At 34.3% G+C, this 18,182-nt stretch overlaps 4 protein-coding genes across 4 annotated transcripts; 1 reads left to right on the top strand and 3 right to left on the bottom strand.

The window, feature by feature from the left end:
• Positions 1 to 593: 593 nt before the first annotated feature.
• On the bottom strand, positions 594 to 2,641 carry LOAG_06224 (hypothetical protein; the record flags this gene model as incomplete). Its single annotated transcript, XM_003141760.1, has 5 exons — positions 594 to 690; positions 1,120 to 1,231; positions 1,385 to 1,449; positions 1,871 to 1,971; positions 2,615 to 2,641. Coding segments are annotated over 5 exons (402 nt in total), but the record flags the coding sequence as incomplete, so codon positions are not given.
• A 421-nt stretch (positions 2,642 to 3,062) lies between these two features.
• Positions 3,063 to 7,950, bottom strand: LOAG_06223 (CMGC/CDK/CDK8 protein kinase; the record flags this gene model as incomplete). Its single annotated transcript, XM_020447092.1, has 12 exons — positions 3,063 to 3,256; positions 3,568 to 3,774; positions 4,004 to 4,130; positions 4,574 to 4,807; positions 4,944 to 5,036; positions 5,630 to 5,776; positions 5,917 to 6,064; positions 6,155 to 6,375; positions 6,629 to 6,764; positions 6,873 to 7,006; positions 7,206 to 7,586; positions 7,798 to 7,950. The coding sequence occupies 12 exons, from the start codon at positions 7,948 to 7,950 to the stop codon at positions 3,162 to 3,164; spliced, it is 2,076 nt and encodes a 691-aa protein (XP_020302643.1). The 3' UTR covers positions 3,063 to 3,161.
• A 571-nt stretch (positions 7,951 to 8,521) lies between these two features.
• LOAG_06222 (gastrulation defective protein 1) lies at positions 8,522 to 13,417 on the bottom strand. The gene is made up of 16 exons (XM_003141758.2): positions 13,350 to 13,417; positions 12,950 to 13,179; positions 12,265 to 12,325; positions 11,970 to 12,118; positions 11,752 to 11,814; positions 11,533 to 11,666; positions 11,269 to 11,387; positions 11,055 to 11,166; positions 10,322 to 10,520; positions 10,087 to 10,180; positions 9,876 to 9,960; positions 9,549 to 9,690; positions 9,264 to 9,444; positions 9,029 to 9,178; positions 8,773 to 8,906; positions 8,522 to 8,700 (listed from the first exon to the last, which is right to left on the bottom strand). The coding sequence occupies exons 1-16, from the start codon at positions 13,390 to 13,392 to the stop codon at positions 8,560 to 8,562; spliced, it is 2,037 nt and encodes a 678-aa protein (XP_003141806.1). The 5' UTR covers positions 13,393 to 13,417; the 3' UTR covers positions 8,522 to 8,559.
• A 992-nt stretch (positions 13,418 to 14,409) lies between these two features.
• Positions 14,410 to 16,942, top strand: LOAG_06221 (hypothetical protein). The gene is made up of 7 exons (XM_020447091.1): positions 14,410 to 14,604; positions 14,912 to 14,966; positions 15,122 to 15,328; positions 15,630 to 15,815; positions 16,022 to 16,251; positions 16,325 to 16,423; positions 16,535 to 16,942. The coding sequence occupies exons 1-6, from the start codon at positions 14,426 to 14,428 to the stop codon at positions 16,404 to 16,406; spliced, it is 939 nt and encodes a 312-aa protein (XP_020302642.1). The 5' UTR covers positions 14,410 to 14,425; the 3' UTR covers positions 16,407 to 16,423; positions 16,535 to 16,942.
• The last annotated feature ends 1,240 nt before the right edge of the window (positions 16,943 to 18,182 follow it).

The following is an 18,182-nucleotide window of genomic DNA, read 5'->3' as shown; positions in this document are numbered from 1 at the left end:
ATATATATATATATATATATATATATATATATATATATATATATATATATATATATATATATATATATATATATATATATATATATATATATATATATATATTCAACAGATCCTCACCCATCCATTGATGATAATTCAATCTCTGCAAAACAATTTCTCTTAACTAAACGTGGAAAACTAGTTATCTTTTTATCTTTCAAAAAATGAGGAGGAAGTCGAGTTTTATTTGTTACGAAAGATGACCAAATTTTTTAATTTTTTGCAGCAGATGTTAAGCTAACAGTGAGGGAGTGGGGGACGTCACAAAGAAATTTCGATGTTTTCGCGCGTCTGCAGCACGGACCATGCTTTGGGCCAGCTAACCTCCATGATCACTCTGATAAAGCTTTAATACCTCATATAGCGATTAAACTAATCTCTTTTTGAAGAGACAAAAAGGTGCGGGGAAGCGAAGTGATGAAAGAAATCGAAGGAAGAGAGGACAGGAGAAATTTTCATTACTCAGTAAACTTTCTGGAAACTTCTTTACTGGAAATATATCCTAAAAAACAATCTTTTTCAATCTTTTTCAAGATTGTTTTTCCATAGCTTACACTCTTCTGAGGAGTAGGAGTTAACCTTGCTATTGCTAAAATTTGGTGCTGTGACGTTGCCGAGTGAGTTGTCGCGAATTTCGAATATTGCGAAGCTCTAAATAAAATAAAATAATAAAATAAACTAATGCACAAATCAATCGCACAAATTGTAAATAAACGTTAACAGTGTTATGAATCACTTAACTAATTTCACATTCCTCATATTGTATATATACTCAAGATTATTACTAGAAGGACTTTATATTTAAACACTCAACCAAGGATTGTACCGAACACTTTATCCTCAATTCTCCTCAATAAATATTTTTACTACTAATTCTGCGTTCTTACAACCTACTATCTTCTGCGAATTAATAACTTTCTCTTGAACCGAACGAAGAATCCTTCTCAGAATAACCGTCTGTGCCTAAGAACCAAAACCCTTCCAAATCAAACCCGGCAAAACGAAAAGTTTTATTTTTGTTTTCCCATATGAGTTACTTCGTATGCTACCGTTCCAAAGTTCGAAGTTCACACGTCCAACCTACGTCCGTGTTGTTTTCTGTTTGTCCACCTATGCTTTAAAATCATTATAGAATAGAATATTTTGTCTTTTGTTCGTAACAGCTCGAATTCCCCACCTTCATAAATCACGCCTGCAAGCGTATCATATTTATACGTATAATCACAATCTCACGGATAAACCGCGCGTCATCTAATCTACACCTAACGCTTAGACATTTAAATTTACATCACACCACATCCTCAAGTATATTACACTTACACGTGGAAACTGTATAAGCGCATACAAAGACGTACACACGGTTGTCCTTGGCCTACAGGAAACAGTCGTGTGACAACGGAAATCAATGGACTGCAGCATGTATGCATGTGTGTATGTGTAAGTATATATGTGTGTACATGTTTGTACATATGCGTATGTGTGTGTGTATGTGTTTGTATGTGTATGTATATGTGTGTCCGTGTGTGTACTTTGTGTGTATACTATCTGTGCTGCATCCGGTCATGCGTTGCCACAATATATATATATATATATATATATATATATATATAATTTGTTTGTATTTATATATTTAATAAAAGAAAATAAAAAGAGACAAATACTGTAACATATATTTAATTATAAAATCTATTTAATATTATAATATATTATATATTTATGTATAATAATATATATTTCTATATATAATGGGGACGAATTTGATAGACCAGATGACTAATTGCAGATTCCGAACAGTGCGCAAAGTTGAGAAGATCAGTAAGTTAGTACGGACGCAAATATTTGCATAACTTTTCCGTGTTCACTATCTGCATTTTCGCTTCTCATAACAATATATGGATGGGGTAGCAAATGCCAGGCAAGTAACAGTATCTCCTGCATAACATATATACAAGGCAAATATGATATTTATCCAGGAAATGTAAGATATTAGAAAAAATGCGAAGAGGAAATATGAGGCGGAAAGAGTATATCATAAATATAAAAGTAGAGCATATATATTAGTATGATATATATATTTACATGAAATAATGCCAGGATTTACTCTAGGTTGCACAGTATTCAAGAAATTTTTAAAAATCAAAGAGGCCTAAGCGATGTAAAAGATTTCGAAGTTGCGAAACTCCTAAATTCTTGAATATTAAGGGATAAGTGTTACACAAAACCACGTAGATATGTGATTTGCAGTACTTGCTAGCAAAAAATCACAGTTGTTTTGGAATAAAACTTATTGTTAATTGTCATCCCCCTGATAATGCTTTAATAATCTAATTCACATCCTTCAAGTAACTTGAATAGCTCTGCAAGTATTTTGTGTCCGCAATATGAAAAGTTCTTGATGTTCCTTACGTGAGGATTTTGCATTAGCATGCAATACAGTTCAACACTGACAATGTTCTTCCTTTCTATAGGCATACTACTTTTCAGACAATATTTTGAGATGAATTATGTAAGTAAATAACATAATAACATAACCTATTATTTAATATAATCCATGTTAATTAATAAACGAACATACCCTCTTGAGCCCTCGTGCACCCTCCATGTTCCATTTAGTGCCTGTACGAAACAATATGAAAGTCTCAAAATTTATCATAGTCAAGAAAAAGTAATAATGCATAAGCTTCGATGGTCACAACTTTGGTTTGAATTGTACAAAAAAATTGTAAAACTGCACAAGGAAAACTCTTTTTGCAGTATCATATGCATACATCAAGAGACATAATAGCTACAAATATACAGACAGACAAGGAAGGGAAGGTGCCAGAATCATTCACATCTCATTCATTTCGAATACAAAAAGAGAAAGCATAAAGCATATTCTTTGTTTTGCATGAGACCCAAATGGCTCTGATCATGAACCAAACATTATAGTTGAGAGAGCTTTTTGAATTCTAATCTTCCTCGAATTTATCCTAATCCTTGGAAAGAACTGGGAAAGAAATGGGAATTCAAAAAACAGTGCTCAAAATTTGATTCATGTTCTTAACTAATTGACCACATAATATAAAGCAATACAAGGGAATTGTAATAACTTGAATTGACTATAAATATCATTCTAACCGTTAATAACGTGGTTGTATTTGTGGCCACTGCTGCTGTATCATATAAGGACCCTGCTGTGGCATCATTTCCTGACCTGGTTGCATTATTATTCCACCTAAAACGCGTCTTTGGAAATTTATGGCAGTAAATTTTCTCCAAAGATATTAAGTCATTGTGTGGTTTTAAAGATCTACTGAATTCAACATGAATCCGGCCCAGTCTCATATGTCGTATTAAAGCAATTTTTTACCAGGAGAGTTATAAGAGTATAGAGATTTTCTTTTCGAAAATTTTAGATCTGGCTAACTGGGCTTCATAAACTAAATCAGAATCTCACTAATAAACTTTATGCCATAATGAATTAATTCAAAACATGATTTCAAAAAAGAAAAATTAATGGATCACGCCAAAAAGGAACTTACTGACCGCCTTGTATTACTCGCCCGTTTTGGTCCACATATGACATTTGCGGACGAATCTGTTGCATGATTGTGGGTCCTTGAGGGCCCATTTGTCCCTGAGGTGGGCCCATTTGATTTTGAGGACCACCTATAGGTCCCGGTCCTGTTATACTGCCCTGCTGTCCCAACATACCATTTCCACTACCCATTATTTGCTGGCCACTTAGCATACCTTCAATGACAAGGACCAAACATATTAATTCCGATATGTGATACATCTCCCTCTTGCTTTAAAAATTTTTTAAATCGTTTTCAGATCCATGTAATATCAGAAACAATTTAGTAAAGTATAGTAGGGCCGAAGGAATACATTCAACAAAACAATGAAGAGCATAATATTTCGACTTATAAGGAAATCTCAGTACTTTACTGAAATAAGCTTCAATATTTTAAATTCAGACCTGGTTGCACCATTTGTTGCTGATAAGACTGCATAACTGATGACTGTGTGGACATTTGCACTGATCGCTGTGCCATTTGTCCTTGCGATGGACCAATTATTTGCTGGTTCATACCTATCTGCTGCTGCTGCAAAAGCATTTTAGAAAATGCTATACTGTTAGTTGTATGAATCATTTAGAAAAGTCAATTAAATTGTCGTAAAAGAAAAACAATAGAAAAATCAAATAAAGAGTAGCAAGAGGTGAGTGTATGGCTTAAGCGGAACTTAAAATTTTAAGCAAAAAGATAAAATTGTCACAATGCCGATATAAGACCTTACGAGTGCATAATTTTGAAATACCCAATTCAAATTGTAATTTATTATGCAAACTAAGAGTTCATTACGGGCAGTGTATGTCTTCATTAGTGATAAAGAAAATCTTTACTTTGAAATTGAAAATTTCAAATCCGAAATTTGGATTTAAAAGGAAGGATATCCCCTAAAAGTTTCTGTTCAACTGGATGCATTTTATATTTGATTTCGACTACATTCCCAGGCTTCACAAATGGAAGTTATGATAAGAATTCACTTGATACATATTCGAAGCCTGGTTCATAACTTGATGCTGCTGCTGATGACCGTAAGATATCTGTTGCATGCCATTGTTTATGTGCTGTGATTGCATTATCTGTTGTTGACTGTGTTGCTCAAAGGACATTCCTCCTTTGTTGCTAATTGCTGGTCCCGAGCCAACCGGTGGATAATCTTGCGCACCACTTGTAGCAAACAATCCACTTGTAGGGGCATTCATCATTGACTCTATCTGAAAATGCTTTCTTTTTCAAATCCATGCTTATTCTTCATTCCAATTCCGACTTATTCTTAAAGACTAATAAATAAAAATTCGATCTTAATATAAAAAGAACTAGAAAAAAATAATAATAAAAAGAACTAGAAACCTGCTGTGTAGCTGGAATTTGAGGCCCTTGTTGCATGCGTATTTTCTTTGTTGCGGGTTCCATCACGGACTGCTGAGGATGCATGCCAATGGGCTGCAAAATAACACCAAATATCAAAACATTTGTTAACCATCATAAAGGAAGCCCTTAAAAAAATACAAATTGTAGTTCTATAGTTCTCTCATCTTCCTTTATTTCAGTTTCGAAATTTCAAAGAATTTCTCGCTCTCGTGTGCGAATTTATGCTATCTTAAATTTTGCAAAAAGTTATTTGACAAAATAAAACTTAGTAATTTAATGCTCAAGTTATTAGCCATAAATATATCTTTTAATCATATATTGGTGAACGATGGCATGGTTTACACAGATATCAGTTTTAGTGGAACTTCCTTATCAAAATTTTAATAATGTGGTTTTCTGTCTAGATAAATACATAAACATAATAAAGTAGAAAATGTGTGTTTCAAATTTGGTGTTTCAAATTATGCAATATGGTTCGCTAGCAATATTTCGTCGGAACTTTTTCATCTACAGGCTTACTTAACACTACTTTTGGTAACGCTCATATGGCTAATAACTGATATTAGAACAATAATAATATCGCTTCGTTGATTTTCCAACAGACTTTTTCCAACTGTTTAAAAATTTTTGCAAGTAAACCAAAAAACAAAACATAGGTAACTGACCTGCTGTTGACTTTGTTGCGGAGGTTGAACTTGCTGTGGTTTCGATGCTGAAGCACTCTTATCATCATTTTCATCCGAAAGAAACTCCCGCTTTGGATATGGGATATCGCAACCGCTGAAAACATCCGCAGTCGGACGAGGATCTTCCTAAAAAGGCATATTTTGAGTGTGACACATTCAAAATTATCTAAAAAGATATAAATTAAATTATAATTTCACTTAATCGACTTTGATTCCTGATAATCACTCTTAAAATCATAGGAGAAATGAAGCTTAATGAAAGCTACCTTGAAGTAAGGATCATCCATGGCATCTTGCGCAGTAACTCGTTTGATTGGGTCCATTGTAAGAAGGCGTTGTAATAATGAAAATGAGCGAGTATCAGCTTTAATTTTATGTTTATCCATATATCTTTGTAAGGTGCAATTCGCGTAACTAGAATTCACAAAATTCAAGTCAGACAGTTGAATTTAGCTCATTGATGTGGAAAAATGTGTTTTAAAAAGACTCTAAATATTTGCTTACTTCGCTCTTTTGAAATCCTGCGTCAATTTTTGGTATTCTGGCATTTTCTTTAAATCCTGCCAGTCATTTTCAGATGGATAACCCATAACAGTAAATATTCGATTTAGCTGGTCCTGATGATAAGGACTTGAAGCTTTGATATCTTCCTCTCGACAAAAAAATACGGGCTCAGAAGTGAGAAGTTCCGCAAAGATACAACCGATAGCCCAAATATCAATGGCCTGTAAATAATTTGATTGATGCCATCTTTATATATAAACAATATTTGCCTTAACATACGGTAAAAAAGTTTAAGAAATTTTGGAAAAAAAGAATGCTAAATGCAGGAAATATTTTGGCGACAATAAAAGTGCGAAAGACGCACCAATCAAGGAAAGGCGAGAAAAGTTCTGTCCTGAAGATCTAGAAATACAAAATCTATCGTAATGTGCTAAATTACTTGATGGTCTTTGTTAATGAAAAGAACAAACATACTTTTGTGTAATGTTTAGCACCAAGAAGCAGTTCCGGCGCTCTATACCAGAATGTCACCACCACTGGATCAAGCTCCGCTAATGGTTTCAACGGATTATGAAATATCCTTGCGAAACCCATATCACCAATTTTCACCCTAAAAGTTGTTCTATCTTCAGACCTTAAAAAAAAAAAGGAGAAATACAACATCGTATGAAAAGTCTTAAAATGTTCACTCGTATCGCAGATGCTTTCAGAAACACACCTCCCACGTTCCACACCAGGACCCTCGCCCATTACTAGGATATTCGCAGGTTTGAGATCCCTGTGCAAAATCCAGTTTGAATGTAAATAATGAATTCCATCCAATATTTGATACAGGAGACTCTTAACCATTCCCTGAAAAGGTTCAAAATTTCTAAGAAAAAGAAGGGAGCGATCTGAAAAGGGATTTTGTATTTTTGGGTTAGTCCCAGTTAATAATCAGTTCATCTTTTAAACTGACACAATCGAAGAGAAGAATTGAAGAGAAACGAGATAATAAGGGTCGAACGGATGTAAATAGCATCTAATTTATCAAGTATATCTTATAATTTACTTTGGGAACAAGCACTGGTTGCTTCTTCTGCTTTGCAGCTCGATGAAACTTGATGATATGCCATAAGTCGTGCTCGGCATAATCAAATAGTAACCACACCTTTCGATCCGTCGTTAGAAATACTCGTTGTAATTTGATTAAATTTGGATGTCTGAACAATATCATCATGCAAAACAGAGTCACTATCCAAATCAGGAAATGTGGTTCAACACTGAAAACTAACTTTAATTCTCTCAACAGTGCTATTTCTCGACAAGCCGACATCGAAAAACCTTGACCCTCAATTAGCTTTAAAGCGAACTCTTTCGCTCCGTTTCCTGGGATCTCCTCTGGATGCCGTGGTTGCGCCTTGTAGACGTGTCCATAAGTTCCTCTCCCGACCTACGAGAGGATTTTAATGAATAGATCTGGATAATATCGAAGTCGAAAGAAATATTGATGAAAAATTTTCTAACATATTCTATCAAAAATAGATAAGGAGACCAGGAAATAAATTTGGTTCATTACAAAATCTTAAAAACTATGTTCCTATCAGTTTGCAATCGATAATCTACTCATCCATTAATTAAATGCAATAAATTAGTAAAATCACCTTAAAGCCCTCAAAAGAGTAAAGATCTTCGACACGCTCCCGTGTTTTTATAAGTTCTTCCTTGAACTGATAATCGATCATATCAGCTTCCACGTTCCCACGTCCCACAAAATCACGGACTTCTTTAATAATGTCAAAAAGGTGAAATCCCATTAAGAATCAAGAAAGTGTCTAGAATTACAGTTCCCGCTCCCTGGGAATAGTCAGCTTAATTTCTACACCATGCAAATAAGTCCGACTTCGTACAACATTGCATGCATGATGTCATTTCTTTAGCTATGCTAATTTCACATTACTACACCAATTCAATAAATCCACTTACTTCCTCAAGTATGCATATATATATATATATATATATATATTAATCTCACTAATTCCACCAGATAAAAATACTATACAGTTCATTACACTGCATCAAACTACACTCTGCAATGAATTTTTACTAGACGTTTTTTTGCGGAAACGCTCAGCAAATAATTTTTGACCTTCCAATTGAACTGTTATTTTGCACATAACCATAAATTCATTTTAAATTTCAGCTAAAAGCTATGTAGAATTCCCACCATAACTTCGTCCTAAATTCTTTGATAAAATTGGGAAAAATTCTGTCAGATGGAATGAATATTTAAAAACTGAAGGGAAAAATCTTTAACGAAGGAACTTGAAGAAAGTAGTAACATAAATTTTTCCTTCAATTTTTTGGAAACAAACAGTTAAGAGCATTCTTTTATTGAATCTAATAAAAATACACGCAATTTCGAGTTACTTTTTTGAAATCTTATACAACGGTTCTAGTTCTTTATCAGCTTCTTCCTCTTCTGGTGCAGTCGTCTTTTCTTGAAAAATTGGAATTGGTTGATTTTTGAGGTATGCCTTCGTGACATAGTATGGGTTTTTCTCCGCCTATAAGTAATATACATTAACAAGAGGAAGATAAATTAAAAGAGCGAAATTCTCGATAGATAAACAGCGAACCTCTTCAGCATGACGTAAAATAGAAGCACGCACGTCAGTATCCGCAAGGAAATCACGATTCCTTTTTGTACCTACTTGTTTAGCGATATACGAATGCAGTGTTCCACCTGAAGCAGCTACTCGACCACCCGAACCTAAAAATAAAACCTAGCCGAAATGAAACTTCCCGACCAAGCTAACATAACTTATGGACAGCTTAATTTAAAAAAATTGAGAAAATGAAAAAGCCCATCAATTTAAAAATAATTCGACTAACTCGGCCCACTCATAGGCATGTCAGCAGGCTTTCGGAAGTCAGGACGTAACTTGTTGTCCATCATACGCAAATATTTCTTTAGTCGCCAAGTTGTAACTTCTTTCTCCTCACCTTCCTCACCTCTCGGTTGAAACATTTCCAAGGTTAGTGCTGAAAACTGTCATGGATCAGCCATTAATGTGCATTGATTAGCCATTTTAGAATGCAATAGATTCATAAAAATGAGGAAACCTACGTGAAAGCACTAATTCTTCGCGAATTACTTCCTGCTGACGAGCCCTTCTCAGTGGTCGCGAGACGCAAAGTAGGGCACCTCTCAAACTATTTATAGGATCATAATATAATCGTAATGATCCATCGCTTAAACCAACAAGAATTTGGTTGATTTTGGGCTGCCAAGAGATCTTAATACAACTCTGAAAATTAAGAGTTATAGATTTCGTAACAATGACTGACTTCATATAAAATCTCCGAAGTTATTTTTCCAGAAATGCATAATTTACATTAATGAAGAACCAACTAATTTTGGATACGTGATTTGATAAACAAGATCGAAGGATTTCGAATCAAAAAAAACGAGCATTCCGTCGGACCCGTTTTCATCATCAAAAGATGTACCAGTATAAACCATTTCACCGTGAGGAGCAAAACCACAGTCAGTGCTATAAAAAAAAAAGAAAACAACAAAAAAAAGTTTTATACAGCTGGACGATATCAGCATTGCAACTTCAATCTACTGTGGTGTATGAACATTATGCAAGCCAGTATGCGTTAGAATCTCTCACATATGACGATGCTGATATTGTTGATAACCTACTGAAATAATAAAGAATTTCTTTAAGGTTACCTTATAAATTCATTTTTCAAATTTTCCACAACATGACAAGGTTTATTAAATGTTTCAAGTTGCCATAATTTTAACGTGCCATCAACTGCAAAACGTTTCTTTATACTTAAGGAATTATAAGTATGTAAGTATAAAGGAATTGTAGGAAAAAACACCATCTAAGAAGTATTGCAAGAAATCGATAATCTACTAAAATAATAGTGAATTTTACGTGATCTTGAGAGGATTTGTCTACTGTTTGGTGAGAATTGCAGCGAAGTAAGCGGTGCAGTATGAGCAGTTCTATTCAAATAAGTGGTATTAACCTGCAAATGATAAAATGACTTTGTGACAATGAAAAAAAAATTAAATACTTCTTTTGATTCCTTTAAAGTCCTCTTTGTGAACCAAGCATTACATATTATGAATCAATGTACATATGTTTTGTTCAAACTTTTAACGCTGACATAAAGATTTCCATGTTTCCATATTTGTATAGAACCATCATCACATCCAGCCGCAATATATTTTCCATCTCGAGAGTAGCAGCATGTCGTCGGTATAGCTCTTTTGCCAGCAGCATTTTTTGTCTTGATTACTTTACGCTGCTTATTGATACAGTGTGTAATTTCTTTATAATCATCTATAGACCAAATCCTCAAAGTTCTGAAATCTCATATTTTAAAATCTCACAATCCAAATTGCAAACCCGCGCATTATACCTTCAACCTGTAAAAAATTTGACTAAAATAATTGAAAGTAATCAGAATAATTAAAGCCATAAATAAATGAAATAAGTGCGTAGTTAAATCTCGCTTGTTTAAGACTATAGACATGGCATAATTAATATTAAGCTAGAAAAGTGGAAAGGCATTTAATTTATATGCTTATGATGTTAAGTTAAAGATAATAATATGATATCTGCTTTAATTTTCTTTGACATTCGATAAGTAATTTGATATGATTTCTTTATACTAGTTTAGGAATACAACAACTATTATTAACTCAAAAAATTATTTTTTAAATATGCAAATAAGACAAGATTTCGAGTGCTTAATTTTTCGACCGCAAAAATTACATTGACAGTGATCTAGTAACCAATTCCGAAAAAGACTAATTTACTTAAATTTTGAATGATCAGAAGTATGAAGGCGAAGTATTGCTCAAAGTAATGTTCGCTCTTGATGGGAAAAAACTTACCCATCATTACCGCAAGATAAGAATTCTGTTTTCGCAATTGGGTGCCAACAGCAAGTATTGACAGATCCTGTGTGCCCTTTGGTATTGGATAAATCAACCAAATACTGATCACCTATAGAACATTTCACTATTGCGGCGAAACATATAATAAGTTTTCAAAACCAAAATTATTTCAATTATTCAAAACCACTATACGATTGCTTGTCCAACCTACCACGAACAGTTTCTGCCCATTGTTTACCCTGCCGATCTATAATACGAATTTGTGCATGACCGCTAGCAACTAGCAATTTTTCACCGTTTGAACTAAACGCTAATCCATTGATGATATGACTGAAAACAAGTCAAAACTGAGAAGAAACATATAGAATAAAATGTAGGGTGGATCAAAAGGCGCAAACTAAAATGAATTAAAAGAAATCATGGGAAAAGTAAACCAAGGTAATAAGTGAAAAATATACGGAGAGAAAAAATTTACCTTTCACAAGGCATTAGCTCACGTGAAGATCGCAAACTTAAATCCATTTTCTGAAATTCAAATAAATTCACAACGTAATCATATCCACCACTAGCAAATTTCGTACCTTGATGATCAAACGCCAGTGCCGATATCTAAAATTTCTTCCTGAATTAAATAAACAAGCAAAGATATCACACAGAACTGGTACTAAATAACCAGAAGACAAAATAGATCTACCGGTTTCTTCCCATGACGCAACTGTGCTTCCGAAGCAGCAGGTATTAAATCAACGACAGGAATCTGCAACGACAAAGTCACTTTTTAAACAACAAATATATCCAATACGAGACAAAGTACGAAAACAAAAATTTCAGAATAAGTAATTAAATTAGCAGAAAAGAACCGGAACATTTCTCTAATTGTTAAACATAAAAACAAATATACTTCGTACTTACTCTATCATCCAAATCATCGGATTCATCATCACCATCACCATCATCATCATCATCTTTGGGATTTTTTGTCTCGAACATTGCTTTATCTGGCACAAATCCTTCAGGTAAAGGAACCGAAAATTCTCCAAAACCATCATCATTTTCTGAATCTGAACTAGATAGCAAGTGAAAATTGTTCAAGCTGTTAGTTCAATATAATAATTTAAAATTCACTGTGCTACATGATCTTATGAATGCTCTCAAAGTTATAGATTTGCTTTACAAAGCTTTCCTTTTAATTAAAAATGGAAAGTACCTTCAACTGATGTTTTAGCTAGTTCTACTGACAATGAACATCCAACAGATTCGTCGAAAGCCTGAAAAAAATAACGTCACTAGGAATTCAAAAGTATTACTAATATATCCAAACAGTGGGAGGGTCGACTAGAGATGGAATAAAAAAGAAAGGTATTATTGAATAAAAAGAAAAGTGAAGAAACAATGTGCGCAAATTTTATCATAGAGTACATAGATTAGAATATTTCATAATAAGTTTACTGAACGATTACAGTGAAGTGGAGTTGAAGTAAACTGATGAAGCATGAAGTCTAACTGCTTAGAAATCATTGTATAGGGAAGGGATTTCCACCCTACGAAAATGTTTACGACTATAGGCAAAAAGTACACCTATCTACCCTTATGCTCGTCATCATCATATAACCGTCAATACAGTTTTGTCGGTGTAACTAACGATACGTGTTAAATTGAAGACCTTCAGTAAATTGTAACAATCAGACCAAAATTAAAGAAATATTTCTTAAGGAATAAAAATTTCAAGCTATCTAAAATGGAGTACTTCAAAACTAGAACACTTTCCAAAGTGTTTGTGCAATTCGATGAGCAAAACCTATGCAACGACTGTCATTTTCAAAATATGTTTTTCAACTCACGATATAGTAAATGTAAAAATAAATGAGTCGGTAGTAAGACAAAAAACAAACATGGTGAGGTTCTCTGCTGGATTCGAACTGTTCTCCACAAGAACATTTGTCATCGTCGGTCGTACCTTTGGCGCTTTCCTTATCAGACGTTGCAGTTGTTCGTGTGAGAGCGCCTTGCCTGGCTTCCATGAAGACCGTTTCGAAATTGAACTGTCGAGCTTTTTTCGCAGCATTTTTTTGTTGTCGACTTTCAGTTTCTTCATTGCTTTTCGTAGTTTTGTTACTGCTTTCTAAAAAAGAAAAAATACTGCTTGAGCACTTCAGCCTTGGTAGAGCCATTGAAAAGTATCATGAAAAGAAGCAAATAATTTCATAAAATATTGTGCAACTATGCATAACTCTTTCTATCTGCATAAAAAATCCACGGCTAAGTGAATATACAAAAAGACGGTAAAACTACCTTTTTCTTGCTTTTCCTCATATATTTTCTTGATATTACTCATGAAGATGCGAGCAGTAAGCCTGTAAAACACTAATACAGCCAAAAACTTGGATTCGAGATTTAATCAGAAGGTAAGCATTTCTTATAATTCGGATGTGCAGCTTGATGAGAGTTCCTGTAGATACGAACCTATAGATGTGAGACGGCTAAGTTTTTTCCCATCAAATGACAATATTGTATTTACTTTACGCCTAACAAAAGATCGGGAGGACTCACAATGAAGATTAGAAAATTAGTATAGTGGTGGAATACATGAGGGAATTGGAGGGAAAGGTGTTAATGGAGGGAACTATGAAAAGGAATGACTGAGAAAATCATAATACTTTTGAGCAATGAAAATAGAACAAATAGGGAACCCTTAGTTTCCTTATAAGAACGAGTACCCAGCTGCAGTTGAAATGATGCTTAGAAAGCATAAATTTTGATTGTAACAATAAGTTCAATACAGAAAACAACGTTAATACCAGAGCTTAGGGAAGAGTGTTTCAAAAGGACAAACACCTGTAGATTTTACTTCATCATTCGCATTCTTAATTGAGAATTAATTGGAGCGCCAACAAAACAGAAATAACTTCCTCCATACTCATGAAACCTCAAAAACAAACAAACTCCTTGTCGCAACTTGAGCATAACCCAGGCTACTGCTCTATCTGATAAAAGGTTTCTAAACCTCGGTGGATGCATTGACTGTAACTTGCGTATCTCTGTTCTCTTTTATCTTCCTCCTTATTTTGCCACTCTCTACCATCGGAGTGTTATTATTTTCAAAATTTCTCAATCTTAGTTCGCATTTTGTGTATTCTGTGCTTCTCCTTCTTCCATAGAGCTTTCTATTAATACTCGAGATTGCCACTCTAAACACATTTAATTTATTTCTTCTCCAGTCCCCTTCTTCTCTACTCCATGTCACATGGTCACATACTTTCTCTCATACGTAATCTCACAAGATCTATCGTGAAATATGAGATGCAAATATCGTATGTAAGTAACTTGTTATCGAGTAAACAATTGCTGTAGTATTTTCAGGAATTTCAATGCCTACTCAGGAAGCTGATTTGGTTGCGCATTTGTTGGCGGATAATCGTAAACTTCGGCAGCTTTATCTGACTGAACAGCGGAAAGCATTGACGGAACGGAAACGACGGATTGCTGCAGAGGCAAGACTTGCTGCCCTTCTTAGTAAAGAAGTTATCGAAAAAGGGGAGCGAAATTCGTACGTATCATATTTATTTCACATTAAGAACACATGATAACCTTGCGTGTAGCTAACTCTATTCGAACGAATTGAAAAAATCCAAGAAGAATCCAAAACCAAGTAAGATAACGCAAGTGTTGATCCTTCATCGATTTTTTGGTAGCCGTTGGCTTCATCCTGGTGTGGACATATCCAGATATATTCATGTTAATATTTCTGCTTTGTTTCAACTTACCGTTCAAAAATGTTAGTTTTTATTATTTAAATAATTCTTCTCATTGTCGGACTTGTTCATATCAAACCACGTCATTATAATCGCATTTAGATTACACTGCTCACGTCTGGACCATGATTTCTCTGTTGTCGACAAAACACACAAAGTATGTCTCTTGGATATTCAAAAAAAGGAAAAAGCAGCATAGGGTGTCTTGCTTCTGTAGATTCTGACTACTCTTTCATTGCTTTGAACGAGATATTTGTTGAAGTTTGAATTGGTAATTATTTTCCAGAATACTTAACGACAATAATTTTTCAGGGTTTGTTGGAAAACAGCGGAAATCTTAATTTTATCGATTCTTCGCGTGAAGGCCATACTGCCTTGTTAGTTATGAATAAAACCAGAAAATACCAAGAAAAAAACATTTCTACTTCCGAAAATCTTATCGGGTGTATGGCCAGCTCAGTTCGTAGTGTGCAAAATGTAAATACTGCTGGAAATGATGGCAAAGCCAATTTATCGCATGTCAGTCCTTTAGGGGCCTTTCATTTTAGGCAATTCTAAGCTTTTTACCATCTAGCCAACTGGCAGGGACATTCTTTGTCCTTTTAGATTTTTTTATAATTGATTCAATTTTTCCCCATTTCTGGTTAAATTTTTATTTTTGTTCGTGATGTTTAATGCTTTACAAATTTCAATAGATCACATGTCAACTTCAGTTAGGCAAGATAAGCAAAAAAGCTGAAACTTGAGCAGGCTGGACTCAGCAGTCTCTAGTCATCTAAGCTGCTCTTTTTTTATCGGAACTTTTTCACTTTCTTTGCAGTCCTTGTTGTCTGATGAGCAGTCTTCTGATCCAATAAGCAATAAAACAAACAATGCAGAATTATCTTTCACTATTAGATTACCACAAAGCAATTTTGAGATACCAGGATCGACAGAACTTAGTAGATTTTGGTTATTTATTGACAGAAATGGAGAGACGAAATCATCGGTACCTCCACCACTTAATGTAAGTTAATTTTAAAGGAACATTTAGAATCAGGACAGAGGTCATTTAACCCTTCAACATGTTATCTTTATCAAAAAAGTTAACCTGCAATGCAACATGAGGTCTAGTGTCAGCAATTTAAGAAATCGAATGGAATAATTTTTTGACTATTTTTTTTACTACTCTGCAAGTTTTAAATGAAAATTCTCCTAATCATATATTTTTAGCAGATACAACAAAAACAAAAGGAAGCATTCATAAGACGAAGTACCGAACGTCAAATTCTTATTCAAGAAGCATCAATGTGCCGTAAAGAACTTGCAGCTGCAAAACGTAAAGTTGCAAAACAATTACTTGCTGGACATACAGTAAATCGAAATGCTGTCCAAGTGCTTAAATTAATGGATCGGGAAATTCGCGCATTCCCGCCGCAGGTGATGGAGCACGAAACCATCAGGTCAAGATTTTTTTTTTTTAAAACAAAATACATACGCTTCTGTTATACTGCAACTTCTTGAAATATTTTACAGACGCATTTGTAAAACCAGAGAATTTCAAGAGAAAAAAAGCGACGGCGCGAAGAGTATAACGCGCATATCAATCGTCTGCTAGCATATTGTTATAGCCAGGTAATCCTATGCCTAAAAATTCAGTAATTCTTTGTAATTTGGAATTATCTGTGATTTTTCCAATTGAAAAACATTGCTCTTTCTCATCAGACAGATTGTTTTTTTTTCCAGGTGCCTTATAGGTTTCACCGAAAGTACTAATATCGAAAATTCATGAAGACAAATATAGATTAGAATTGTTCCGCTTTAACGATTTTTCTTTAACTTCGGACTTTTTTATATTGAAGTCGGCTTCTCACATAATTTCACTCCATCGTTTTGTGATTGCTCCTTAGGCAGTTTGAGGTTCTGTTTTCCTCTAGTTTGTATATTGTTAAGTGGAGCTCAATTGTAACTTCTCTCAATTTGCTGGAGACTTTCACGCATTGATATTGAACTCATTTTGAGTAATGGTCGTATTCTGGAATTTTCATTTGTTGCTGTATAAGCCTCGGTATGTAATCTTACTAACTTTGTATATTTTGATTTAATCAATTTTGAATGCTTGTGTATGGGTGGAAAATAAATACATTGTGCCGCATAAAGTGGGTCTCTGAGCAGAATTAACTTATAAAATTTATTAAGAAGCGATAACTGTTTATAATTAGGAATGATTAATCACAAGATGAGATGAGTGAATGGATTACATTATACAATCCAGTGCCAATGGGTAACTTTACTCTGGAGTTGTCTGCATTAGTACTGTGCTTCCCACTGATATTACTTGAGTGCTGAGTGTTTTACTATGATTACAGCGGAGAAATCAAGGGAGGAAATTTAATTTTCAGTTGGTGTTTGGAACAATTTGAAGTCTGCATACTTTATTATCGTCCATTCCTCATCAATCCATCATCACTCTGAACGTTATTTACAAAACGTTATTTACATCCTCGATTATCCATGATTGATAATTTTAAAATTTTGTTACTGTATATACAGTAACAAATTACTGTTGCAATATGCAGCAGTAATGCTTCAGGTGGTGCTTTCGAATCCTTCATATCATTACTGCAATATGATTCAGGAACACAACCAAGCATTTGTCGCATTTTAACTTTAGCTGCATGCAAACTTTCTATGTGCCTCACGTACTCATCCATCCATCCTCTTTAGTATGACACCTTATTCTCTATTACTCAGAAATCTTAATTTTTGTGGAACTGTTTTTTGTCTTAGAAAAACAGTAGAACTAGCTTCGTTTTATCCATTTCAATTGTCGGATAGACCGCTCCTCTTCTCTATCTAATATTTACTTTGTTATTGATGGACAAAGTGCAGAGATTAAAAAGGGACACATTTCAGGCATTGATCATGAAATGAGTAGTCGCGATGCACAACGATGGACTAATAGTCATTAGAAAGTTAGAAGTTTTTTGCCAAACACAGAATTCAATTTACCATTTCTAGGAAGGATTTGTGTTGAACTCTGTACCATTGACAAGAAGAGTGTTGTCTTCAGATAGTTTTTTAATAATTTTTATTAGCTAGCGACTGAAAAGAAACAATTGGTTGAATCATTTATGCTGTACAGCTGAGCTAAGCAAGTAATGGCGGTTTTTCTCGTTTCTAGATATGAAATAGATTCACGACAACAATAGATAGCTTTTATTCGGGAATAAAACATTACTTAGCCTCCTCCTCATCAGGACCATTTATTCTCTTCATGTATGTGCACACTATTTCTATGCATTGTGTGTGTGTATGTGCGTGTGTGTGTGTGTGTGTGTGTGTGTGTGTGTATGCGCATGTGTGTGTGTGTGTGTGTGTGTGTGTGTGTGTG

Source organism: Loa loa (assembly GCF_000183805.2).
Source record: "Loa loa unplaced genomic scaffold supercont3.220, whole genome shotgun sequence".
Lineage (NCBI taxonomy): Eukaryota > Metazoa > Nematoda > Chromadorea > Rhabditida > Onchocercidae > Loa > Loa loa.
The sequence above is the reverse complement of the archived record's forward strand: the minus strand, read 5'-3'. Positions and strand labels throughout refer to the sequence as shown.

Excerpts from the sequence above, each read along its gene's own strand:
- LOAG_06222 (XM_003141758.2), bottom strand. The coding sequence starts at position 13,392 with ATGAGTAATATCAAGAAAATATATGAGGAAAAGCAAGAAAAAG. Across the intron at positions 12,119-12,264 it reads AGCTAAAACATCAGTTGAAG|ATTCAGAAAATGATGATGGT; the intron begins GTACTTTCCATT and ends TATCTAGTTCAG. Across the intron at positions 9,179-9,263 it reads CGAAGAATTAGTGCTTTCAC|CACTAACCTTGGAAATGTTT; the intron begins GTAGGTTTCCTC and ends GACAGTTTTCAG.
- LOAG_06221 (XM_020447091.1), top strand. The coding sequence starts at position 14,426 with ATGCCTACTCAGGAAGCTGATTTGGTTGCGCATTTGTTGGCGGATAAT. Across the intron at positions 14,605-14,911 it reads GAAAAAGGGGAGCGAAATTC|ATTACACTGCTCACGTCTGG; the intron begins GTACGTATCATA and ends AATCGCATTTAG. Across the intron at positions 16,252-16,324 it reads ATGGAGCACGAAACCATCAG|ACGCATTTGTAAAACCAGAG; the intron begins GTCAAGATTTTT and ends AATATTTTACAG.